The 18,026-nt window shown below is 45.3% G+C and overlaps 1 protein-coding gene across 2 annotated transcripts in view; it reads right to left on the bottom strand.

The window, feature by feature from the left end:
* Nucleotides 1–18,026, bottom strand: part of stpg2 (sperm-tail PG-rich repeat containing 2) — a 40,041-nt gene that overhangs the window by 18,287 nt on the left and 3,728 nt on the right. For both annotated transcript variants that reach the window (XM_076047204.1, XM_076047205.1), the window contains exons 5-10: nucleotides 15,781–15,896; nucleotides 14,538–14,649; nucleotides 11,334–11,441; nucleotides 9,447–9,609; nucleotides 8,632–8,795; nucleotides 8,129–8,221 (exon numbers count right to left, since the gene is read on the bottom strand). In XM_076047204.1, coding sequence (XP_075903319.1) covers nucleotides 8,129–8,221; nucleotides 8,632–8,795; nucleotides 9,447–9,609; nucleotides 11,334–11,441; nucleotides 14,538–14,649; nucleotides 15,781–15,896 — 756 coding nt within the window. The remainder of the gene's footprint in view (nucleotides 1–8,128; nucleotides 8,222–8,631; nucleotides 8,796–9,446; nucleotides 9,610–11,333; nucleotides 11,442–14,537; nucleotides 14,650–15,780; nucleotides 15,897–18,026) is intronic.

The raw sequence follows: 18,026 nt of genomic DNA, 5'->3' as shown, positions 1-18,026 counted from the left end.
CAGCTGCCCCAAGGTTTCGTGATTCTTTTGTGCGGCCGACTGTTTTTCTCCGACTTCAAACACCGGCAGTTTAAAAAGGTGCTGGCGAGACAGAGAATTAATAAAGAATATCAACAACTTTTCACTTGCCCTCCAGGGGCGAGTCGTGGCACCTCAAGGTAAAACCAACAAGAATAAACGAGGAATAAATGTTTCCCTGATGCTATTTTCTAACTCTATATAATTATCATGAAGGCAATGTATTTTTTAAGCGTTTTTTGTGAATAATTGTGGCGATCATTAATAATTCCAGGGAGAGGATGGTGGACTGGATGAGTGTGCTGGGTTTGATGATGCCTCCAAACTGTTGTCTTGCTAGACAGTGTTGTACAGTAGAGGACAGTTGAGTCACTTTGTCAATATACACCTCAACGGTCTCAATCGACCAAAAACCTCCTGCAGTCTAACCATTTTTTAGATCTGTGCTCTAGACTGACCTGAATGTTTCTTGTAATTACTGTAATTACTGTATAGTTTATTTTTGTATTGTTTTTAAAGTGCACCAGTGTAGTTTCCCAATGTGGGATGAATAAAAGACATCTAGTCTATTCTATTCTATTCTTTGTACCAGACTGCAGGGAAGCAGCATAGCGAGATTCATTAAAATAAAACGGCTCCGGAGAGCTCCAGAAAACAGCTTTGAAGGCTGCAACAACGAGACGTATGTGAACGATCGATGGGTGTTCCTGTCATTTCCGCTCCCAACCGGTTTATAGCCGAGAGCAAACGAAAGGCGGCGGGCAGGGCGACGGAAAAACAAAAGGAAAGAAAACTGGGGTGAGAAGGTGGCCCCTCTTCTAATCCTTCCACCCATCACCTCAGAGGAACTGCTGGGGCCAATATTGAGCAGGACCACGATGGGACTGTGACTGTGCGAAGCCTCGGTGTGCAAGGGTCTACTAAACTCCTCATCCAGTCACCTTCAGAGCGAACCATTCAACGTGTGCGAGTCAACGTGGGTGTTTTCCACAGTGAAATAAACGCATGCATTTATGCATGGCCAATGAGGAGCCTGATCTCATGCACACATGCATGTGTCCTTGTTATGAGTACATATTTAATGAAGTCACTTTGTCTGACAGGACACTAGTGCATCCTGGCGGGGCCCCACATCATCATCATCATCATCATCATCATCATCATCATCAGCGCTGACAGCTGACAATAAAATCCATCTCAAATCTATAATTCCATTTTTTTTCTTCCAAGCTGTTGGCCGTTGCTCTGCTGTCATCAGCCGACTCCCTGGTCCCCCATCAACTGCGGCTGCACAGTGACACGCCATTAGCCTGTCCATGGATGTATCGCACCAACAGCAATGAAACACGGGGACAAGAAGTCAATAAGTGACAAACGCCGGAGCCCTATCCGGCCTCACCTTCGATGAAGCCGTCGCACTCGTGGTCGGTCTGACTCTAATGGCTTTTCATTTATGTCTCTTGAAATGTGTCTCGTCCATCCTCGGTGCTCATACTAAAACACTAAAGTTCCAGTCTGTTAGCATCTACGAGGCTTGAAACGCTTTCTCTGGTAAATCTAAACGCCCGGTGCCTTTCAATTCCTTGCGCGACTGTGGTGCGTGCACTTATCTCTGATTGTATGTTTATGTGTTCACACCAATGTTGTCCCTTAATTTTTTTGTGTACAGTGATGATTGCGGCTATTCCTGTTCCTTCCATTCCTATCAACTGCCCCTTGTCTACACCCCTACAACTACAAAAAGAAAAGGACAGAAGTTATACTGACGTCACTTATGTAAAACATCAATAGTTGTATTATAGCTGTCGTGGTCACAATATAAATACCTGATTAAAAACCAAAAATGTTGCAAAAGCCGGCAGCATGTTAGCTCGCTAATGAACACTACACTTAGCCAGTTTCAAGTGTGAAGCCACTTTGCCCCCCACCAGCAGTATCAGCACTTATCAGTGGAGAAACAACGTCTTGTTTCTTGCGTCTCATCCGCTCTCATAGTGCAGAGTGGGGGGAGGGGGGTACTGCTGCTCTCCACTGTGATACAGCAGCAAATGTATGTTTAGCAAACAGTGTAATTATCCAAACCACAGCTAATAGGAGAGATAATTACATATTATGCACAGAGACCCTCCCTCCTTTCCTTTGTCTTCCCATCATTCCCTCCCACTGCTTCTTCCACCGACTTCCATCTCTCCGCTTCTCTCTCTCTCTCTCTCTCTCCTTCTCTCTCCATCTTCCTCAAGCCCATTGTGTCTGGCATCTATTTCTGTGAGCATTATGGCATTTTTTTCCACTTATAATTGACATTAATGAGGTTTTGGCTGAATGCGTCAGACTTGAAAATGTCTGTCTGAGACAAAGAATGAAAATAACAATACAGTAGCTGTAAAATGTGACCCCCCCCCCTTCCTATCTCCCCAACCCCTGTTATATACATGACTGTTATGAAAATGAATGGTGGTACCAATAGGTGGGAGGGAAATCGCATTAGTCCAGCATCCATATGGTCCACACAGCCCCCACGGAGAAAATACATACATTATATTTTAGCCTCCAAGTGAACTTTTGCCATTAAATCACTGCTGTGTTATGTCTGGTGTTTTTTTTTTTTTTATTACTAATTAAAGTGCATATTTCCAGACTTTTATTTTTGACCATGGCCTCAGATATCAGCGCACTGCTTCCATCAACCAGCGAGTGAATTACAGAAACACCTCCTGTTGTGAGGTATCTCCATTTTCATTCTTTGTTTGTTTCCATTATTATTTTCACACAGTTGGTTTATTATGATCGCTTCTCCAAATCACAGCTGGTGGTAAATGTAATAAAGGCCGTGTTTTAATATTGTCTGTCTGATTTCATCAAGCCAGTTACACACCGAGGAAAAAGAATTATCGGGTGTTGCTCATTGCCAGTGCAACAGATAATAGCACAGATAAACCCAAATTCGCCTGACTGGCAGGGACATTATTGCTTGGGTACATCAGTTCCAAATGATTTGCGTGGAGCCACCGGAGCAGCTTAGACAAGAACTGTAATATTTGGCTTTTGTGTGAGAGGGAAATGGAAGATGGGCTTTTCTTAGGTAATATTGAGATATAAGACATGTTTGAAAGCTTGTTTATGAAAGCTTTTTTTTTTCCTAGTTTTTCATTCTAGCACGGAGCGGCGATGTTGCTAAAAGGTTTATTTTGAGTGAGTCGTCACCCCATACTGCATCTAACTTGTACTGTGGGTCAGAAAGTGTTTTGCAATACAGTTAACCTCTGCACAGCATTTCTTTTGAAACCTTCGAGGCAACGTGTCTTTATGTTGGAAACTGCCTCAGCGAGTGCAACAGTTTGCTATGATTCACACTTTTATATTTTGCCTTTTGAAGGCTGTCAACATGGCAGAGCATTCAAGAATCATATTTGTCATCATTGTCAATTTTTTCAGAACAGATTATTTTTATATTATATTTCTATTTATGTCTATTTAACCCACTGCAAACCGACCAAACTATGTTCACTGCAACTGCAATAATCTCCCCGTTAATGTCGCTATTGATCCTGCAATCATTTTCCCAGCATGCAACTCCCAGGACTCCTGACAGCAATAAGACAAAACCAGCTCACATGACAAGAGGCAGAAAGCCATTAGTGAAAAGTGACTGACGAACAAAACACGGTGTCAAACCTCACTCCCGTCGCTTCGAGGGATGGAGAAATATTTGACTCATTTATGGAAGAGAAGGAATTCCGTCGCCTCGGGGTAAAACACTGGTCCAAATTAAATTCCACACTTATTCTCTCCCAGCACTGCCTGAGGGTATCCCACGACCTTCGCACCGGAGAGGTCAATATCACAGAGATTTGGCCAGCTGGAGAGGAAAGTAGCACAGGGCAGGAGGAAATGAAGGGGCTCGGGCGGGAGGATGGAGAGGAGGAGGGAAAAAGAGGACGAGAGAAACAGAGCAGGACAGATGAAAGCCAGAAAGACGCTCATCATTATTATTGGATACATTCTGCTTTACACTCATCTCTTCATTCAGACCTGTCACTCCTCCACCCAGCGGCCTCTCTCTCTCTCTTCAACAGACATGTAATCATCTCTTATCAGACTCGACCCCAGGCCAAGGAAAAACTCTTGAGAGGCATCAAATATTTGAACAAGTTTGATTTTGACAGTCAGATTTTCAAGGATGCCTTGAAAAGGGCATTGCTTTAGGTATATATTAAAAAAAAAAAAAAGAACAAGCTGAATGTATCACTTTCTGTATGTCACCCATCACGAAATCACGACCAGGTCGAGGGTGGATTTAGAAAGCAGACATTTTGAGTTGAAACAAAATGAATCAATGAACCTCAGAAACTATTTAGACATGAAGTGCAGGGCTAAACAAGAAACACCGGGGAGAAGATAAACCCGCTGTCAGACGACAACATCAATTTTAATCTTAATCTTCATCAAACTTTCTGTCACTTCAAGCGACAACAAATGTCCTTTCATCCTTTTCTCGCTGCGAGAGCAATTTCTCAGACTGGAATGTCACCTTCGACTGCTAACCAGAGCTTTAAAAACAATTCTGAACGTGAACAGATAAAAAACGTTATTCCCGCACTTGTGTCTAAGCGAGCGTGTGTGTGTGTGTGTGTGTGCGCGCGCGCGCGCGTGTGTGCGCGCGTGTGTGTTTCGTGTCCTATTCCGCTCTCACGATCACAGGCGTCTCCTGATTAGACACTTTTAATATGTGCCCCAGTGGGAGGCCGTTACTGGGGATCCAGCCCAGGCTTGGGCGCGGCATGTGGCTAACTATTACTGCAAAGATGTTCATTAAGTGGTCATAAAGGAGACGCTGTGTGTCGCCATTACAGGGGCCCTCAGATCTCCTCTGCCGAGCACTCAGAGGGGAGAATAAAAAGCAGAGCGAGGCGGGAGAGGGAAATATTGAGGCGGCATCTCCCAGGAACTGCTCAATAAACTATTGTTTGCTTTCCCAGCGCGTCTCGTCTTTTTGTTTTCTCTGTTTTTTTTTTTACTCTACCGCAGTAAAGTTCAACTCTGATTTTTTTTATCCTTTTTGCCAGGGGAGAGCCGCTGCTGCTCTGACAGGAATGCACTATATTCCTTCAACGGAAAAGGAAGAGAAAAAAAAAGGGGGGGGGGGCAGCTCCCCACTTTACCAGCTCCCCACTTGCAAAGGCAGCCAATTATGTTTGCGTCATTGGAACAAAATCAAGTTAGAAGTGCTGCCACTGCAACAAAAAAAAAAAAAAAGGTAGGGGAGGGTGGCAAGTTAACCGCATTGTAAAACACTGAGACACACTGGGTGTCTGTCTAATAGCAAACATACAGTATACCACTGATTGTTTCAACATGCAGAAAAAGGAGACATCCAGGCAGGAAGTTCTAGCTGGGCGATGGCAACACAGAGCAGCGATATTAGCTGGACTCTGTCTGGTGTTCCCAGGACAATGACCCATCCATCCATCCATCCATCCATCCATCTTAAATCCCCTCTTCCTCCTGCTCTCAGGGTGTCACAGGTATTCTGGAGTCTCTCCCAGCTGTCATAGGTGAAGGCAGGGTGACGCCCTGGACCAGTGGCCACTTTATTAGGGCCAGAGAGAGTTTCCAATTTACCTCACATGCATGTTTTTGGAGTGTGGGAGGAAGCTGGAGAACATTAAGATCAAGTGACTAATTTTGTTAGTCCCTTGACACAGGGCAAGACACAGGGAAAAACTACCACACAGAAAGACTCCAGGACCTGGAATCCAACCCACAACCTTCTTGCTGTAAGGCGGCAGCGCTAACCACTGCTAACCGTGTTGTCACAGTAGCATCACCAGCACAACATCAATTCAAAAACCTACCCAGCGACCAACTGGAGGTTCGTTACTGTGAGCTGAGAGCTTCCATCTGACGTGCAAGTATGAAAGAAATTGCTTTATGTAGTTTACTGGATGAAATTAAAGCATTAAAGGAATTTTCACTGATGTCAGGGTTTGGAGGCAGAATCGCGGCCGCAGCAGAAGCAGAACAAAAGACGGAGAACTTGCACAGCAAGAAGACTTTGCAACACGTGACTGGCTGGATACAGCGGAGCTGTATGACTGTACGGTTGATGATTATTCAAAACTGTTGTCTTATAAATGGTGATACACTGCAAAAAAGTGAACCCAGTCTGCAGAGTTAAAATCGTGCACAGACTTTTTTCTTTCTTTAAGGTTCAGGTAACGTTTTCCTCCTTCAGAGCAGATCAGAGTAAACACCAGCTGCTACCCAGAAAGGTACTCAGAAATACAAATTTTGTACTTTGAATATTAAAGGGTTGCTGCACACACTTGAGCGGGACATTTACATAATTTCCTCCTTGAACATCGTACTCTTTTTTTCTTTTAAACGCGAGAGGTTCAATCACACCGAGACGCTTCGTGTGTAGCTTCATTAGCACACTATCTAAATGCAGGTCATCACCACAACCAAATCACCAGGGGACCGAAAAATCCACACAAGGACTCGGTGCTATTACCTCTGATTTGTGACGGGTGAAAATGGTTTGAGAAAAACCCCTGAAAACACGAATCAATGGCAGTGTTGGAGTCATACAGAAAACACACAATGCAAATTGTGTTTGACAAGTTTTTTGCTGCCGCAGTGCTGTTGTTGGCGTAACAAAGAAAGCGATGGTAACACTTAAACCTGGAATGTAAACTGATGGAAATGAAATGAGGAACTCATCAGAAGAGCAGACAGTTTTCATAAAGTGTAGATCTGGATAGAGCGATAATTATTGGGTCTCAAATCATTCTTGTTCTCTTTTGATTAAATCTATTCAATATATTCTATTCTATCTACTTACTGTTGATACTAGAGTATAAAACCATTAAAGTGATCAGGCTTTTACCCATTTGAATGTGGGACGTAGCTAAAAGAAAGAAGAAAAAGAAAAAGACAGACCTGAAAATTCGACCCAAGCTTCCCTCCAAGATGGAATAATGAAATATTGAACATTAGATGTTTATTTCCATCAGCCTGTGACACACAAAGCCAAGAAAGTTGTCGGAAGAAAAAAGAAAAAAGACAAGAACGGCAGATTCAGTTGCACGGATTTAGATTGACCTCTTTTTTTGTTCTTTAATGAATGAGCTTTGCGAAAAGGGAAAAGAAGAAAGGAGCAGAACGAGGAAACTAACAGCAGCTTATAAACAGGGCCGTTGGCATGGTGCATCACATGCTTCCCGCGCCATGGCCCATTTCTGACAATCACAACTCGGAGATGGAACCTAAAGGAGCCAGAAGACGAAGGACCAGAGCCTCACCTCAGCCAGGAGGACCAGAGCCTCACCTTAGCCAGGAGGACCAGAGACTCACCTCAGCCAGGAGGACCAGAGTCTGACCTCAGCCAGGAGGACCAGAGCCTCACCTTAGCCAGTAGGACCAGAGTCTGACTTCAGCCAGTAGGACCAGAGCCTCACCTCAGCCAGGAGGACCAGAGCCTCACCTCAGCCAGGAGGACCAGAGTCTGACTTCAGCCAGGAGGGCCAGAGCCTCACTTTAGCCAGTAGGACCAGAGCCTCACCTCAGCCAGGAGGACCAGAGCCTCACCTCAGCCTGGAGGACCAGAGCCTCACCTCAGCCAGGAGGACCAGAGACTCACCTCAGCCAGGAGGACCAGAATCTGACCTCAGCCAGGAGGACCAGAGTCTGACCTCAGCCAGGAGAGCCAGAGCCTCACTTTAGCCAGTAGGACCAGAACCTCACCTCAGCCAGGAGGACCAGAGCCTCACCTCAGCCTGGAGGACCAGAGCCTCACCTCAGCCAGGAGGACCAGAGACTCACCTCAGCCAGGAGGACCAGAATCTGACCTCAGCCAGGAGGACCAGAGTCTGACCTCAGCCAGGAGAGCCAGAGCCTCACTTTAGCCAGTAGGACCAGAACCTCACCTCAGCCAGGAGGACCAGAGCCTCACCTCAGCCTGGAGGACCAGAGCCTCACCTCAGCCAGGAGGACCAGAATCTGACCTCAGCCAGGAGGACCAGAGCCTCACCTCAGCCAGTAGGACCAGAGTCTGACCTCAGCCAGGAGGACCAGTGCCTCACCTCAGCCAGGAGGACCAGAGACTCACCTTAGCCAGGAGCGACGACGCCAGCCGCTCTGTGGACGACCGGAACACGGACGACGGCTGCTTCTTGTAGCTCTCCTCTGTCTTCTTCTCCACCTGAACACAAACCAACAACGTTGTCTCAAGGTCGTGTGACAACCTGTGCAGCTTTTTATGCCACTTTTTTCCCACCACCCAGAAACCCCACAGTTCGGGGGATATGTAGAAAACATGTTGCTTTAATTTCAATTGAAAATTAACCAAAGCAAATTTGCAACCAAATCAATGTCTTTGAAGCCCTACAGTGTTTAGCTCTTTACTGAAATAACTCTGAAAACACTGGAAACATGGAGGAAATACAGCTATTTTATGACTGACTGATTATTAATATAATTTCTTCAAGTTTGGTGGGCTGGATTAAAACCCTTCACAGGCCTCATTTGGCCCCCTGGCCGCTCTTTCCAATTTGAAATGAGGCCATGAGACAAAAGAAATAAATCAGTGAGTGTATTGATGGAGCTTCTCACCTGGTACTGTGCCGGGCTGGGCGCCTCCATTGATTCCCTGCTGGGGAAGATGAAGTTGCGTTGAGCACTGGAGCCAAAGCCTCCCTTCCTGCTCCTCTCAAAAAAGGCCTTTTTGAAACTCTCCTGAGCCAAACTGTGTCCAAAGACGTCATAGGACCCTGGACCTGAGTGAAGGAGGGCGACAAAAGGACATTTGTGTGTAATTTGTCTTCCTCACGTTCCTACTAATGCAGAACTGCTTCATTATATTTGTGTTTATGTCTCCGCAACGGTTCAAAAACTTTCAAGGTCAAGGGTCGCGCAGACATACGGATGGATCTCATTACTGACAAAACGGCAGACGAGGAGATGCAACCACCGACGAGACATCTCGGCAACTTAAGAAAATACTTCCGTGCCTTTAAAAATAGATAGAAAAAGTATGAACAGAACTTGTTAATGTGGAAGCGGCCAGCGGAGAAACGCAACATGAAATATGAAACAAAATGAAAAATGAAACGTGGACGTCTACGCAACATGGCGATTCTGAAGCGGCTTAAAAGGAAACACGTGTTTTCTCGCGGCCGGGCAGGGTTCAGATGGAAGGAGACAAGCTTCAGTTTCTGACTCCGTCAGCAAGACGAGTGTTGAAAGAAGAAAATCCACCCCAGTGTTGGATGTGATCGACCTCTCCGCCAGGGAGGGTCAGGAAAATGTGCAACTACACACACATCAAAGGGGAGGAATAGCACTTTGCAACGCATGCACTGTGAACACACACACACACGCACACACACATACACAGTAAACACACACACACAAACATACACACACACCTGGAGAGGGGTTTTCTCTGCGTCCGCAGGTGAATCGTGGCGATGCAACGCCAAACGGGACTTCTTTCCCTCCTCTCGGCTTCTTCAGGAGCTCCAGGGCGCAGCGCGGGTCGTTATACACGCCAACAGGGGGCGACAACTCTCTCACATCATTCGTAAACCTCTAACAGAGGGAGATAAAAAGGAATGAGGAGGATAAATGTTGGATCATGAGTAGAAAGAGAATGCGCAAGCAGGAGAAAGAACGGAGGAAGAAGCGGAAGCCTGCTGAGTCTTTGGCACCACATTAAACAAATAGCAATATTTATCTTGAAAACCGAGATTATTTTATAGGACGCGGCATAACCCACTTGTTTGAGGAAACCATCACTTATCAACCAATGGAAGGTGTAATAAAAAATATATATGTGCAGCGGATAAAGTAGAAGGGTTCAGTCGGAGCAACTGGACCTGTTCTTGTCATCTTGTAGACGTTTCTCCTCATCTGAAGGACTTCTTCACTTCAGAAAGAAGGGCTGGAGAGTAACATGTATTGAACCACCAGCAGGTGAAGGTGGGGCTCAGGCTGATGGTACCTTCTATTAGCAAGGTGTTGTTTTTTTCAACAAAAGGTGTTGATTATCAATGAGATGTTGATTATGCTAATGGAGCCAAAGCCATGAGAGTCGTTAATCTGCCTTCAAGATCACAAGAGCAAAGTCCAGTTGCCCAAACTGAACCCTCTACTTGAAGGTGACCTGGATGACTGGGAACCTTCACAGACTATATCTGCAGATATTCAAAACAAACATCAAAGACTCAAAGACAGAAGTCATACACGCCGAAGCAGCGATGGAAATAAATGTTTACAAAGAAGAAGAAAAGAAAGTTGTTCTGGGGTCGTTCAGATTGTCATTGCGTTAATCCTGTGTTGCCGTGAGAAGGTGTGTGAGTCTGTGAGTGTGTGTCCGTGAGTGTGTGTCTGTGAGTGTGCGTCACAGCGCTCATTGAAACATCAGCGGGAGACGCTGACAGCAGTGAATCCGTGGGCCACAGAGGAGTTGAGCCCTTCCTGAGACGCCACGCTGAACCTTCTCACGTCCTCCATCTCCTCCATCTCCTCTGAGCCTCTTAATGAACTCATCCTGAGCAGCGTCTGAGGAAACCCCTCGCTCCCCCCACATCAATTAAACAAGGCCAGGCCCCACTCAGCATCTTGGATCTTTAACTGTGTCTTAAATATGGGAAATTAAAAATCCAATCCCCTTCGAGAAATTGAGAAAGTCAACATAATGGCGCCCGATAAAGCATGTCTGATATTTTCCCCCCATCTGTCCTATTAGTTCTGCTGAATGGAAAGGAATAATAATGAATATGTTTTGTTTTGCATAATGATCTTCTTTTCTTTAGCTTGCAGTGTTAAACAGCATCTGTCAGATCTTCAGGTGGTAATTATATACTAGCTCATAACAGTTCGAAAAACAAAATGATGACAACAGCTAAAAGGAACGCTGAGGTCTTATTTTTCATTGCAGACTCTGATGGAATCGCAGCAACAATACATTATCAAGAAAAATGAATAAAAATGAATGTGAAAAAAATTTTCCATGGATCTCCTGAACAAAGGCATATTTCACCCTCTGCGGTGACATCACAAAGGGCGGATCCCCAGAGCTGCATGTTTTAACACACACTGTCTTAAAAGATGAGGAGGCGAAAGGAGAGAGAAGGAAATGTAATTCCTGGGGAGATCACTGACAGCATTGAGAATGTCTTGAAAATGAATATTTCATAAATCAGCGGTAGAGTTTGCAATTGACTCTTTTATAAAACTCAGACTTCATGATTCAAATTCCCTGATTAAAAAGCTAAATAAGGGCAGAAGGAGACGTGATATTTGGAGTGTACCTCAGTTCCAGAGAGGAAAGGACAGCAGAACTTCTCCCGGTTCCCTCCTGGTTCCACAGGCCTGTCAAACTGACCTCTGATGTGGTAGTGGGCCGGACCAGGAACCCCCTGGAACCAGAACCAGAGGCAGCAACAAGCACTTCAGCAGGTTGGTTCACAGTCACACTGCTGGGTAGTGTAAAAGATACAGCACAGTGGCTCCATTTCTTCAAAGGGTGTGGGTTCCAATTCCACTCAGGTAGGTGTTCTGAGTGCAGGATGTGGATGGATAGATGGATGGATGGATGGATGGACAGACGGACAGATGGATGGATGGGTGGGTGAATGGATGGCTGGATGGCTGGATGGATGATGGATGGATGGGTGATGGATGGTGGATGGATGGATGGATGGATGGAGGGAGGGAGGGAGGGAGGGAGGGAGGGAGGGATGGATGGATGGATGGATGGATGGATGGATGGATGGATGGATGATGGATAGATGGAGGGATGGATGGTGGATGGATGGTGGATGGATGGATGGGTGGATAAATGGATAAATGGATGGGTGATTGGTGGGTGGATGCGTTGGAGGCTGAATGGATGGATGGCTGGATGGATGACGCCCAGCGATCTTCAGGATGAAACCAGTACTGGGAAGGTAGAGAGTCCCACTGTCCACCCAGTGCCAGTCAAGGCCGATGAGCCAATGGGAAGCGAGGTTACATTGACACAGTGACAGCAAATGATTGCCAAACCTGCAATAACGGAACATAATGAACACACAAAAGAAGGACAACACTGCCTGCGTTATTTTTCTCTTCCACAGGAATCACATCATGTGCCAATTCAAGGCTGCTGCACCATTTAGTGCAGTAATTACTGTGGTGAGCAAACCAGTTAGCAACTGAGGACCACACACACACGCGCACACACACGCACACACACACAGTGGCTGTGCCAGAGGTCTGCAGTTAAACAGTGTGGTCTGACTCCAGTATTCCGAGGGGGAAAGTGCTGATTTTCACCAGCGAATCCCCGCCGACAATTTAATCTGCACTCACACAGCTGTGACTCAATTGTTGACTGAGAGGAAAAGTTTCTTACCGTCGGAATGTCACCTACCTACGCACGCAAACAGCGTTGATTTCCAATGAGAACCAGATGACCTATTCATTTCTCGCCCACCACCACCACCAAAAGGGCAAACGTGTACTTTTGGGCAATAAAGAGAGCAAGACAGCTGAATTCATCTTATTGAACCCAAGAGCTTCGTGCGAGCTCCCAGTCAAATAGGGTGTGTGTGTGTGTGTGTGTGTGTGTGTGTGAAACGGGGATTGGGGGCAGGGGTGGGGGGGGGGGGCAATAACATATCGAGCTTGCAAAATTATGTTCACAAATAATGTCAAAGTCAATATTTATCGATCACCCCCTGTACCGTACTGCAGAGGTTTACGGCTGCAAGAACCAGGAAAAAAACAAACATTTTTTGGCTCTTTACAACAGAAATGAATGAAGGAAATCCAATATTTTCCATGACTAAGGATGCAGGGCCTTCAAAAGGATTTGCTTGCTTGTGCGCCTCAGGTTTTCACACTCAACTCTTTAAAAGTGCGTTTCGAATCTCTCTGTTCATCAGTTTAGTAATCCCTGCACTGCTCTGAAGGTCATTAGATGAAAGGCAGACATCATCAAAATATTGCTAGTTTTAACCTGTGCCTGATTTCATTTTCTTGTGTTAATTCACTTTTACTCTACTGTATTTCTGAGACTAATTCCACTACAATGACAATAGCAATGACAATGCAGTATCTCCCCATTTTCATGAATGGAGTGCTTCCATTTTTTCCACAGGTTTTCTAATCAGCCATCGTTCCATTACGCCTACAGGTTATATCGCTACCTCTTGGCCAGTTGGGTTGATTTTGAAATAATATTGGTGTGAAAGTTTTTTTTTTTTTTATTATTATTATTATTATTATTATTTCAAACACAGACCTCAAAATGTGTTTAAAAATGTCTCTAAACTCTGCAGGAAACCTGCTGCTGCTGCTGCTGCTGCTGCTGCTTCTCCCATTAAAGTCAAGTCTGTCTGCTGGTCTTGAAGAAGTGAAGGAGTTTGTCTCCACTGTGGGTAACGACCCATCTGGTATATGTGTGTGATGTGTATGGGAGTGCATGTGAGTCTACATGTCAGCTAATGATGATGGATGGAGCTCCAGCCTTCATGGTGGGGGGGGTCCACAAAGACCATGGTGATGTATGACTCCAGAATAATTATGCTTTCAAGGTGCCAACTTACTCACCAATAGCACTCACTGTGTCACGTCCTCCGACAACCACGCACTGAACACGGTAAATACGTTTCCACACATTTCATAAAAAACACAAAAAATCAGCCAGTGCAGCACTGCCAAATGATTAAGGAGAAGAGCAAGTAAGTGGAAGATGAACAACATCATCCAGATACCTGAGAGAATAACGACAAGTGCACCTAAGTCTGCAAATCCAGTCCCTCACTTCCCAGAATGTGGCAACTCCCAGCCAGCGACCGGAGAAACAAGTCATTGCGCACCATTTCAGCTGTCAGCGCACTCAAGTTCATATGTAGGTGAGTAACTCCAGGGTGTGACTGGCCGTGTGTGTGTGTGTGTGTGTGTGTGTGTGTGTGTGTGTGTGTGTGTAGGTGGGGGTGTTCAGAGCTTGTCTGTGACTGAAGCTTGTGTTTTACTGCCCTCTACAGGTGAAGACTTAATGCAACGCGCTACACTTAAAGAGCGAGGGAGGACTTTACTCATTGAATCTTCAATCAGCAGCACTTGAAAAAATCCAAAGTGCCAGTCGTGGCCCTGTTCTCCTCTGTTGTTGTGTTCTGTTGTGTAGTTGTATGAAAGGTAAAACAAAGCGTCTTTTTTTCACAGGACTCTGTTTGACGGTGAATTTTCATTAATTTCTTTAATTCATTGATAATTAATAAAATGGGTGTAATAATGGACCTTCAACTCAATAGGATTTCATGATGATTGATGCAAAGTATTCACTACAGATCTAAGAGAAGCACAGCTTTTAAAATGACAGGATCACTGCTTACTCGTGGATGCTGTCGTCTAAATGGCCTGAAATTCCAAAATCCCTTAAACTGGGAGCCAGACATTCACTTTGTGGAGGTCAGACACGAGCTGCATGCAACGCTGCACGTCAACACACACAAACGTGCCCCGCTCACCCTCTTCTCCTCCTGCTTGGCTAAGAGTTCATGGTAGCGAGGGATGAAGAGCTCAGCTCGGCCTCTCTGCTCCTTCTGAAGATTCACGTTCTCGTAGTGCGTTTCAAGGCTCCTGAGGGGCAGACGGGAACAGAGTGTTTGTGGGAGGAAGAAAGAGAGGATGTCTGGGAAGAGAGTGCAGCCCAAGACGGAGAGTTGAACTGATATAGAATTTGCAGGGTGGAAGGGTGGCGGTTTTCAAATATATGAAACATATAAACATGAAAACAGGAACAATTGCTAACTGGTAAAAAAAAAAAATCAATTAGAAAGGGACTGAAGGACAAGTGGGACAACCAGTGTTGCAAGAAGAGAAGTTGAGAAAACAGGAACTAACACAAACTGTATATTAAAATTATTCCAATAATTACATCCTTATCAAATACCTGCATTTTTTTTTTTTCATGCTGAAAGCTTAATTTCCACGCAGGAATTATGGCCTCTATCGCTCAGTCGGTTCCCGGGTGAATAGCTGAGCAGGTTGCTGCTCACCACTGTGAGCCGGGCCCACCCTCTGCGGCCTTTCATAGAAATGCTTTGAGAGAAATGTCAAACACGGCAGCACCCCAGCTTTATGATCAAAGCTATATTTCACGGCGGTGGCGCAGCTGCTCTCTTCAGCACATATCTGAGCACGGGGATTAGGAGGCTTCCAACATGCACAATCCTCACAAAAATTTTTGGGCTTTAGCAATCTGGGCCACGCCACGCTCTCCCACTCTCTCCTTCCACGACTAACGCCTTGGCATGGAGCCGGGGTGTTTACATTGCTGTAGCTCGGTATAAAGAAGAGCACCTCGATAAGCAGCTACAATCTGAGAAACAGCCAGGTGGCTGCTGTCGCTGTGTAAAGAGCCTGAGGTGCACTTAATGTGAAACAATGAAGCAGCACAACTGAACTCTGTTCCAAGTGGAGTAGTTGAGAAACGAGTAAACAAGAGTTGCCTCACAAAAGCCCCATCTCATTATAGCTGCACATTTGCAACTATTGCAGACGTCTTTTTCCAGGATTTGCCTTTTGCACGACTTTCTTCTAGCTGGAATCGAGCCTCGGACTTTTTTGAACACGTCGCCGTGACTCTGGGTTCATCTGGGTTGTGTGAGTCACATTTACAAGCCTCCTTCCTCTCTCCCTTTCTCCCTCCCTCCCTCCGCAGTGGAAAAGGTGTGAATGCAGCCCAAATAACAAAGTGTCCAGACTCACAGGTGTGGATCATAATGTCCTGGCCCTGGGCCTTCCTCCACCGTCGGAGCACCTCTCCTCCCTGTCAGGTTGCCAAAGTGAACACCTTTGTACTTCTGAGCAGAGCGCAGCTCCGACTGCAGGGGGGCGGAGGGAAAAAAAAAGGAACGAGAGGGTGAGAGAACAGAGAGACACAGAGACAGAGAGCGGCTGAAGGGTGGAAGAGAGGAGAAATAAGAGGAGCAAGGAAGAGAAAGGGGGGAGGGGGATTCACCCATTCACAGTTTCACACCTTTACTTCACTTTGAGCGAAGCCTCATCAAAGTTGGGCAGAAAGGAAATTTAAAGTTCAGCCAAATGCCAGTAGAGGAGGTCAGATCGTGCGGAGGGCTTCCATCCTCTCTGATCTCGCACAGTTTTACAGCCTCTCAGCCTGCAAGGTCGACCTCAGCAGCCTGACAACACAGACGTTTCTGAGACTGAGCCATCAAACCACTGCCATCAAACATGCATCAAGATTCCAGGCTTGGAGTTAAGAAAAATAAATAAATTGACACTAGGATGATGATGTTAAAATGAAATATGAATTCAGGTAGTGTAGAAACTAAAATCAAAGAGGAAAGTAGATTTTTCAAAGTCAAATGAATTGCTGCTCTTTAGTCAGTTACTGTGCCCATTTTCAGACCTTTATTTAGCTTTGCATAAATAATAAATGCGATGACTCGCAACATATTTATTGGGAAGAGGACAGAGAGGAGTCTCAGAGGGCAGGTGACCTGTAAGCAACCTGGGATCCGTGCCCTCTATGACATCACAAAGGGTGTATCGTCTGAACCAAGTGTTTGGCACACACTTTCTGAAAAGCAGAGCAAGCAACAGATGGGTGGATTTTTTTTTTCTGTCAACATGCAGCTTTACATAATATTGTTGGGAAACGCAGCCAGAGACCTCTGAAAGCCAACAATGGTTTATTTGGGATAAAATCGATGCAAAATCTTTACTGAAGTCACCTGAAATGGTTTTGTGCAAGAGTTCTTGGGTAAATAGCTGTTTTTTTTTGACAATGAGAGGAGCCTTCAGCTTGTCCTCGGCGGAAATGCCAAAGGAAACAGACATCTAACAGGCAACCCTCCCTTTACCACAACTTTAACTTGACCCCACCGTCTGGGTCGTTTTTGTGAGGCAAGCTTGAAGGAGACTGGCTGCGTGTTCTGAAAACTTTCCAACTCCATGTGGTCGGTCGCCTTATCTCAACTTCAACAACATCTGAGCATGTCCCCCCCCCCGTGATCTACCCATCTAGACTGCAGACGGGGGAGATAAGAAACAGGGGGTTTAAGACACTTCAAGGGGAGGAGGGGGAAAGAGAGAAAAACACAAGCACTCTGCGTTGACGGCTCACAACCACATAGAGCAGTCATGATGCTATCACAGCTCCCTTTGACTTCACACGCACAGATGCCTTTTTAAGTCAAGGAGAGCTTTTAAAAAGCCAAAACAAAAACACAGAGAGCGGGCTAAAACATTTGCATCCATCTTCGGTGAAACCGAACAGCGGTATTATTTATTATATTTAAATTGGAATCTGGAAAAACATTTGCATGAGTGAAAGCATGTGTCAGCGGAGGATCGTGGGCGGAGTGGCGCAAGTGTGGCTTTGAATTGGATTTCAAACTTTTTGCGATTTGAGCCAAAAGTCACACTTTCATTCTACATCAGGCATGAGCAAACTGCGGCCCTTTAAGCTTTTTAATCCGGCCCGCCAAACTTGAAGAAATTGTATTGATGGTAAGCCATGAGATATCTGTATTTCCTCCATGTTTCCAGTGTTTTCAGAGTCATTTCAATGAAGAGCTTAACACCGTGAAGCTTCAAAGACACTGATTTGGTTGAAACTTTTCTTTGGTTCATTTTCAATTGACATTAAAGCAACATGTTTTCTGCATATCCCATGATAGATTTTTTTCTTCCTATGAGGTGGCTCACCAAAACGCTCCATCCATCTGCTGCTCTTCTCCTATATTATAAAACCATTGTGGCCCACCAGTCAAACAGTTGAACCCCCTCCTGGTCTAAATGGTGCTGAACTTTAAAACTTCACAACCTTGGACAGAAACGAGTCCTTTGATGAAGACTTTGTGAGCAATAAAATATCCCAGTGTTTGACTCTGAATGGTCACTTTCTGGTGGTCATGACTTAACATGCACTGAAGAGGCTGCGCCGTCAGTGCAGATAATTAATATGGCTTTGTTGTCCCTCCCTTTTG

The sequence above is a fragment of the Nelusetta ayraudi genome, unplaced genomic scaffold (genome assembly GCF_046127955.1).
Source record: "Nelusetta ayraudi isolate G7.1 ecotype Tasmania unplaced genomic scaffold, CSIRO-AGI_Nayr_v1 ptg000092l, whole genome shotgun sequence".
Taxonomy (NCBI): domain Eukaryota; kingdom Metazoa; phylum Chordata; class Actinopteri; order Tetraodontiformes; family Monacanthidae; genus Nelusetta; species Nelusetta ayraudi.
This window is presented reverse-complemented; position numbering and strand designations above follow the sequence as displayed.